This window comes from Oryzias melastigma, linkage group LG5, assembly GCF_002922805.2.
Source record: "Oryzias melastigma strain HK-1 linkage group LG5, ASM292280v2, whole genome shotgun sequence".
NCBI lineage: Eukaryota > Metazoa > Chordata > Actinopteri > Beloniformes > Adrianichthyidae > Oryzias > Oryzias melastigma.
In genome coordinates this window covers 11,927,561-11,936,688 of record NC_050516.1, presented here as the reverse complement: position 1 = coordinate 11,936,688, position 9,128 = coordinate 11,927,561, and the positions used below count along the sequence as shown (strand labels likewise).

General features: G+C 35.1%; 2 protein-coding genes across 3 annotated transcripts in view; both read right to left on the bottom strand.

The window, feature by feature from the left end:
• LOC112145297 (serine-rich adhesin for platelets) overlaps positions 1 to 9,128 on the bottom strand; it is a 39,203-nt gene that overhangs the window by 13,903 nt on the left and 16,172 nt on the right. The window lies entirely within an intron of this gene.
• LOC112145301 lies at positions 73 to 9,074 on the bottom strand. The gene is made up of 14 exons (XM_024270452.2): positions 8,484 to 9,074; positions 7,518 to 7,827; positions 7,184 to 7,299; positions 5,397 to 5,589; positions 5,041 to 5,192; positions 4,558 to 4,645; positions 4,217 to 4,302; positions 2,651 to 2,840; positions 2,297 to 2,448; positions 1,747 to 1,936; positions 1,428 to 1,579; positions 814 to 1,290; positions 521 to 738; positions 73 to 433 (listed from the first exon to the last, which is right to left on the bottom strand). Exons 3-14 carry the CDS (start codon positions 7,283 to 7,285, stop codon positions 364 to 366), a joined length of 2,070 nt encoding a protein of 689 aa, XP_024126220.2. The 5' UTR covers positions 7,286 to 7,299; positions 7,518 to 7,827; positions 8,484 to 9,074; the 3' UTR covers positions 73 to 363.

The window sequence follows — 9,128 nt, the reverse complement described above, 5'->3', positions numbered from 1 at the left end:
AGTTTTGGAAAAGTAAAAAGTGTAATGTTGTTTCATTTTGTCATTTATTGAGCAAACATCAAACCAAATCACTGAAGGTTTATAAACTCAGAATCTAATTTAATTTAAAGATCATTCTTGACACAATCTTACAATCACAAAAAGGAAAGCAAACAAATCGCAATTTTTTATTCCTTCGAGGTTGTGCCTGCTAATATTGGAACCATTTGCAGCTTAAAAAAATGGTCTTAGATAATTCCTTAAATCACAAAAAAACAATTGTTTTCTGTTCATTTTTGAAAGTTAATTCCTTTTTTGTTAGTTAGAATTCTTTAATCATTCTGTTTGGCTCTGATTTAATGATGAAATCTCCTGGCGTCATGTTCACTCAATGCCTTTGGCCTTTAGCTGCTCCCTCACTCTGCTCAGGTAGTTCGGGTCAGGATATCCATAACTGTGACAGAAAAGATTCAAGATGAACAAGTAAAACACTTAAGGAGAACTAACGTTGAAGATAAACAGTAGAATTGATTAACTTTACCTGCCTGGTCCTCCATACAAGTTTGTTTTATGATGAATGTCATTCCAGGTCACCTGGTCTTCACAGCCAGTAGTTCTTGAAGCCCCGATGGTGAAGATCAGCTTCTGATCAAAGGCTTTCTTCAACAGCATCAGAACTTCATTACCCTCTTTGTTGTCTGGAAGATATGCTGTTCTACTTGTACCAGTATAGAAGTGTCCAGGTTTGGGATGTTTTTCCTATCAAGAAGAATGTAAAAAAATGTTAACCACAATAAATAAGCTGTGAAAAAGTCCTTTTAGAGAGAAATGTACCGTCTGTCTTCCACTTGGAATACTGTAGGTGATGGTGATGGTTCCACAGTGTGAGAAACCAGGAACTGGACCAGAACTCTTCATCCACGTCATGGTTCCATCCGGCTGATCTCCCTGAATGATACCAAAGACTTTTCTGCAGACAGGACAGATGGGTCCACTGCTCTTCTCTGCTTGCTGCAGACATAACTTACAAAACTCATGTTTGCAGCTCAGACTTTCCTTATCAGTAAATGGAGACAAACAGATGGGACAGTTTTCCTCTGGGCTGTCTCCTCCTGTGGCTCCTCCTTCAGTGGTTGATCTCTTTTCTGACTTATGCATCCCTGACCAATCCCTTAAACGAGGGAGTCCTCGAAGCTGCGAGTAGTTTGGGTAATATGTGAAGCTTTTCTGGTCAAGATGAAGTAGACCTCGGACTGGAGAGATTTCTGCTGCAGGATTTAGATAATTCCGGCTTCCCCTCTTTCCTGAAACCTAAATAAATGTAAATGTATTACACCACTATTTGTTGATGTTTGCTATCATTATGTCCTGAAAAAATGACACTGATTTTACTTTATTTAAATAGAAACTAGAAACTACGGGTGAATATGTATTATTTCAGAACATACATCAGATGTAGATGGAGTAGAAGTGGTAGAAGCATAATGTGCTGTCTGAGGATTTGGTTTTAGGTAGCCAAGAACAACTGACTCTATGGTGACTGTTGAATCATCTCCCAGAGTCAGAATTTCATCACATAATTTCTGAAGAATCTCCACAGCTGAATAAGAAACAAAACAATATGTTGTTTAGTTAAAAAAAGAAAATGTAGAGTCCCTGGAAAACTTTTATTTTCTAAATTATTTTTTTAAATCAAGGTAAAGATTGAAATAATCATAAAGTATTCAACTAAAATTATTATACCATTAAATAAGAGGTATACTGCACCTGGAGATGGTTCAATCTTGATCAGAGCATTCTTGTCTTCAAGTATCCTGATTACATCACATCTTAATCCTTGTCTTCTTCTGCTGAACCAAGATTGTAGAGATTTCTCCAGATATGTTTGCTGGTTTCTATGTTGATTGGACCACGTTAACATCAGAGTTATTGGTGCTTCATCTTTTGCTGTTTTATCCTAGAAAACATGCAGTTACAAAAATATGTAAATTAGGGATTTTATTAAAAATGTTAATTAAAAAAATTCAAACATAAACATTCAATATTATTATCTTTAAAACATTTCAAGTCATGACTTAATAAGGACAAATCTGGAATCAGTTTAAGTCTGATGCAGCAGTTTGTCCAGTCACTGGTTGCTGCTGTTTAATCATGAAACAGCTTGAACTTCATATCGAGCAAATATATTAAAAATATAAAGCCCAAACAAGGATAGTGTCTTCATTAGTGATGTAACAAAAAAAAAAACACCCATTTTCATTTTTTTAAATCAAAACCATTATTCTACTGCGTATGTAAGTTATATTTCAGAACATACATCTGATGAAGATGGAGTAGAAGTCCTGAAAGCATCATCTGTTGTCTGAGTCCTCAGCTTTAGTGAGTTTAGAATGACTGACTCTACAGTGACTGTTGTACCATCTTGAAGAGTCAATTTTTCACCAGATAATTTCAGAACAATCTCTGCAACTTAAAAAGAAACAGAACAAAATGTTGTTAACAAAGAGAAGAGGTAGAGTCTTTAGACAACTTTTATTATTCTTATTAATATTATCGTTATTATCATTATTTATAATAATGTTAAGAAATATTGACAAAACAATGTGATGATTGAAACAAGCATATACACATTAACTAAAACAATTATAACTCAAAAAGAGGTATACTGCACCTGGAACGGGTTCAATCTTCAACAGAGCATTCTTGTCTTCAAGGATTCTGACCACTGAACAGTTTATGCTTTTTTCTCTTTTGTTGAACCACGATTGTAGAGATATCTCCAGATATGTTCTTGGTTTTCTAGGTTGATTGGACCACTTTAACACCAAAGTTATCGGTGCTTCAGCTTTTTCTGTTCTATCCTAGAAAACATGCAATTTAAAAAATATATTCTATGTTATAACATATATTTCATATTTTGGTAATGTATCAGTGGCGGGCCGTGCATTTCACACCTAGGCCTTCAGTAGTGCTCCATCTGAATCAACCCAACCCTCAATAACTATTTTATGGCTATAAAACTTCTACTGCAGGTACAACTGAGACACACATAAAAAAGCATAAAAAATAACCTGATAAAATTGCAATAATATTTAGGTATATAGCAAAATTTTACTCACCAAAAATCTGGATTATTTGTACACAAAATCCATCCTTTCTATCCTCAAGAAGATTTCAATCACTCTGTCGTGCAGATTATCCGTGCGTTTTAGTTCCATCAAGAAGTCCTTTTCTATCGCCATGGAAGCTAATGCTGAAAGTTGAGCCTGCCCTGACGTATTTCTGGCATAAGTTTTAATTCGCTTCAGGGCTGAGAATGTCCGTTCAACAGAAGCAGTGGACACGGGGCTTGCTAGCTTCGGAGTTGCCCGACCCCGCTTAACAATGTCCAGCTTTTCTTGAAAAGTCCGTCTTGAAAACGGCTTTGACAGTAAGTCTGCAACCAAATCCATTTCTTCTCCTCCTTCAGCCATTGTGGATTGACAAACCAGCTATTAAATTCGATATATTTGCCTGTGCAGGTCGCTACAGATTCAGTTTACCAGGTCTGCCTAGTACACTCTCCGATTATCCAATCACAGCGCGTGAAAATCCTGACGTTTCCGTGGGCCTGCTAGCTGGCCTATCACGTGGTCTCCTCCAGATCTGATTGGTTGAAGCAACAGTTTGGTGGACCATTATTTTATGCTACAGGGCCCGCAAAACTGATTGTGAAGGCCTTCAGGCAGATTTCTTTGACCCTAGCAACAAATGGTGCTGCAATGTGATTGGTTAATGCTTAAATAGGAAAATACACGTCTGGAAGCAGCGCAACCAGGGAGACAGCAATGAAAGGACGAAGACAGAGCATTTGGAATTATAGAATACGTATTCACGGAAATAAATAATAATTAATATCAGTCTGTGATTCAGATATTTTTAGGCCAGCAGAGAAGGCCTTGCAGGCCCTGACGGCCCGCCACTGTAATGTATTATTCTCATATGTAAACATACAATTGTGATTTTGATAACATTTATTGTTCTTGAAGTCATAGTCAAAACTAACTCCAGTTTAGCTCTGATGAAGCAGTTTTTAAATGCTTCTCAAGATGTCTCTTTTTATCCGTGAAACAGATGAAACTTCATAACAAAATTGAGGACGGTCGTTTAAAAATGAAATCCTAAACACGAATAAAGTTTCTCTTACAATATAAACTACAATAAAAATATAATGGCAGTAAATGTGTCTGTAACTCACCGAGAGTTCAGTGTTAGACAGAGAAAATGCTGGAATGTGATCTGCTTTAGCTGCTTCTCTGTTTGTCCACATTTTTTCTTTGGTTCCTTCAAGATGAAAAAAACAATTAAAGCAACAATAAGTTGAAGTCAAACATCATGTTTCTTAAAAAAATGAATTGAGAGCCACCTAGTGAAAGAGAGTGAGACAGAGATAAATGTAAAACTTAACTGGGTCACACCTTTGCACCTTTTTAATTGAACACCAAGTTCAAGTTAGACCAAAGGTCTAAGTGGATGTTTGTGTCAAATGAAGAGAAATGAAGTGAATCAAGGGATTTGAGTCTGCTCAGGACTTCTTACCTTTGCTGAAATCTGAAGATGTTGCAGCTCTGTGATAAACTTTGTCTCTCTGACTGGTTTGGACAGAAGTCCAGCTGTTTGATAATATCTGAAAAAACAACAGAATGTTTCATTTATACAACAAACAAGATCATTTACACAGTTAACCAACCTTCCATAGATATTTATATAATGAGGAGAAACCTTCAAAATGTGGTGGTCTGTTTAAAGTTCAAATCACTTAAGCACCACTATTTAATAAAGTGTACTTACAGTTATAATTTAATTTTAAGAATAATAATATCAAAGTTCTCACAAAGTCTTTTTCAGAAACAGCTCAATCTTTAAGGTTCTTTTTGTCATCCCTAGAACTTTGTTCTTGAATGAAACTTTGTTCATTCTGAATGTTTATCTGTCCTTTGTCCTAAAATAAAATTAAAACTAATTTAACTTTATTTAAGTTAAAGCTGTTAAATGTTAGTACATGTATATTTCAGAACATACATCAGTTGTAGATGCAGTAGAAGTGGTGGAACCATCATCTGCTGTCTGAGGGTTCAGCTTTGATGAGTCCAGAATGACTGACTCTACAGTGACTGTTGAACCGTCTCTAAGAGTCAGAATTTCACCAGATAATTTCAGAACAATCTCCAAACCTTAAAAAGAAAAATAGGAACATTTGATGTTAAAACAAAGGAGAGAAAGAGAAAAAGGAGAGCCCTAAGGAGCCCCAAAATTATGATTTTAGTATTGTTATTCAAATAAAATTATGAGCAAAAAATAATCATAAATCAATTATACAAAATTAACTAAAATATACAACTAAAATGATTACAACATAAATAAGAGGTATACTCCACCTGGAGGGGGTGAAATCCTTATCAGAGCATTCTTGCCTTTAAGGATTTTGTCTACTGAACAGCATAACTCTTTGTTTCTGTTTTTGTTGAGCCAAGATTGTAGAGATTTCTCTAGAGATTTTTGTTGTTTTTCAGGTTGTTTGGACCACTTCAACACCAAAGTTATTGTTGCTTCATCTTTTTCTGCTTTATTCTAGAAAACATGCAGGTAAAAAACGTTATGTGACATGTATAACATATATTCCATATTTCAATAATGTATTATTCTCATGTATAAACATACATGCAGGGTTTTTTTGTGAATATCCTTTTTATCGACTTTAACATTTAATAAACAATAAACAACAACAACAACCCCTTAACCCCCTGCCTCTCCCCTGCAACTGCACCAGATTTTTACAACAAAGCGAACAAATTATATCAAACAGTGGAAAATAAAATAGAGAAAAAAAAAAAAATGAGGACCGCCATAAACTTCCCAATTGTACATTAACAGTTTGTCATAGAGCCGCACAGGTACACAAACATCACTATGCAAATCTATGGCACAAACATTTTATAGAAATAGATGGCTAAATGAAATATCAATAATTATGGTGACGAAGCAAATAAAAATAATAATCTGAGGACAGTGGAGACATACTGGGCAACTACACTATTAGTCTTTGTTTCTGATCAGATCCAGAACGCTCTCCAGAATTTAAAGATGTTATCTGTAACTGAGGGTGCAAACATATTTTTGACTAATGGAGCATATTTTGATAAATCAGTTAAAGAGAAGGCACGTCAAAACTGACACCATATCTTCAGGGACTTCCTTACAACTGGATTGTTACCATATGAAGACAGCGATTCCAACATAGGGAGTCTGGAACAGGCTAAAGCGTGAGGTGATACTGATGAACAAGATGCATGTTCAATTTGTAGCCATTCTGGACCACTGTCACCTTCAGGCAAGTGGATCCAGTACAACACGTCTAATATTAGCAGATCAATATTAATACTGAAAATTGGGGGGAGCCAGACCCCCATGTACACGGTGTCTTTGTAATATCTCTCTTAATTCTGGGCGTCTTTTTGTTCCATATGAAACTGGAAATGATTAATTTCATTAAAGAGAAAAAGGACTCAGTCAGGAAGATTGAGAGGCATTGAAAAAGAAGCCAAAATCGTGGCATAATATCCATTTTAACCACATTCTTCCTCCCAGTGACAATTGTAAGAGATTCCATCGGTCTAGATCTTTCAGATTGTGTATCAGTGGTGAAAATTTGCCTCATAAAGATCTTTAAATCACTGAATTACCCATATGCCTAAATATTTAATTTTATGAGTATATGTTTTGATTGGTAGAGGAGAGGCGTGAGGGGAAGTAGGCTGACAGGAGACGTCAACATAAGTTCACTTTTCTGCATATTAATTTTAAATCCAGATATCTTTCCATAGTTTTAAGCAAATCGAGGGCTCTTGGCAAGCTCGTAGATGGATCAGGTATTAACACAAACCCCCCAATTTGTTGCGTACCTTGCAACTTTTTATTTTCACTGCAACTTTACTTGCAACTTTGACCAATCTACCGTGACAACCTTGAAGTCACACTCAAACAAAACTAACTCCAGTTTAGCTCTGAGGAGAAGTTTTTTAATGCTTCACATGATGTTGCTTTTCATCTGTGAAACAGATAAAACTCCGTAACATAATGAGGAATGATGTTTAAAAATAAATCCTAAACATGAATAACATTTCACAGAAAAAATATAATGGCAGTAAATTTGTCTGTAACTCACCAAAAGTTCAGCGTTAGACAGAGAAAATGCTGGAATGTGATATGCTTCATGTGCTTTTCTTTTTGTCTGATCTGCTTTAGCTGCTTCTCTGTTTGTCCACATTTTTTCTTTATTTCCTTCAGGACGACGAAAACAATTAAAGCAATAATAATTTGAAGTCAAACATCAAGTTTCTCAAAAAAGGAATTTGGAGCCAGAACATAGTGACATGAATAAATGTTATTCCTTTTAACACTGATAAGAACCAAAGCTTAAAGTCAATGTTTGAGTAAAATGACCGCTCATTTGCAAATAATGTGAATCGAAGGATTTGAATCTGTCAAGAAACTCTTACCTTTGGTGAAATCTGAAGATGTTGAAGCTCTTTAATTAACGTTGTCTCTCTGGCTTGTCTGAACAGAAGTGCAGCTGTTTGATAATATCTGAAAAAACACCAGAATGTTTAATGATTATTTAAGCAGAAACTAAAGTATGATAGTGCATGTGTAGCTTTTCAGGACATACACCTGAGACGTCATGGAATCATCATCTGCTGTTTGAGGGTTCAGCTTTGGTGAGTCCTGAATGACTGACTCTACAGTGACAACTTGAAAACCTTGAAGATAGAATTTTTCACCAGATAATTTCTGAAAAATGTCTGTAGCCTAAAAGAAAAGGAAGAAAAAAATATGTTTAAAAACAGGAGAAAAATTAGAACCTCTAAACTTGTATTTCTATTTTTAATATTTAGAATGAAGAAAAAGGTTAAAACTTCTGCCTGGGTTAAAACTAAAATTATTAAACTAAAATAAAAGTAAACTACACCTGTGTAAGGTTCAGTCTTTATCAGAGATTTGTTTTTCTCCAGGATCTTGATAACTGAGCACGTTATGTCTTGTCTTTCTTTTTTAATCAAATTTTAATAGATTTCTCGAGATGGTGTTGGACTTTTTTCACTGAATCAGAACTCTTTAACACCAAAGGGAGTTTTCCATTTATTTACTGGAAAACATTTAGTAAATAAATTATAGGTAGAAATAGATTTGTCACTGATATTTTTATTTAAAAAGAGTCTTACAAATGTTATAATCTTTTATTGTTCTCAGTTATGACTAATTCAAAGCTCAAACCAGTTTAAATCAGAGCCTGCACTTTTTCAAGTTGTCACTGGATGTCGCTGTTTCATCCATGAAACAGATGAAACTTCAAAACAACCAGGAAGAACGTTTAAAAATTAAATCCAAACACGGATCACATCGTTTTAGTAAAAAATAAATCACAGTGAAAAAATATCACATCAGTAAAATTGTATTTAACTCACCGAGAGTTCAGTATTAGATGGAGAACCTGCTGAATTGTCGTCTGCTGTAGGGTTCTCTCTGTTTGTTCACATTTTTCTGCACTTCTTTCAAAATAAAACGAAAATCTTTCAAACAACAGTCACTTAAAATTAAACATGTTTATTTAAATATATGAACCCGTCTGAGCCACATAACAAAAGACAACATCACAGAAATAAAACTTACTCTTTACCAAATCAAAGTTTTGTTTCTTTTTTAACACCAAATTAAACCAAAGCTTTAAGACATTTTTTGCCTTAAATCACAGTTTATCGGTGAATAAAGTAAATCTGAAAGGATTTCCAATCCGTCGTGGAGCTCTTACCTTTTTCTCGTAAGTGAAAGTGAAAGTTGTCTGTGATGTACTTTGTTTTCAACACGTCTGAGCGGAGGAGCGAATTTTAAATAAAAATTGAGAACATCTGAATGCCCTAAATAAGCAAAAATATATATCTATATTTTTTGCAAATATGTGCACAAGGATATGAACACAAGAATAAAGACACTGTGACAGCTGCAGCAGCAGATGGGGACATTAAGACAGAAGAAATGTTTCTTAGAGCAGTGGTCCCCAACCTTTTTGGGGCTGTGGACCGGCCAGCCAGTGTGGAGTTATTCCGCGGCCC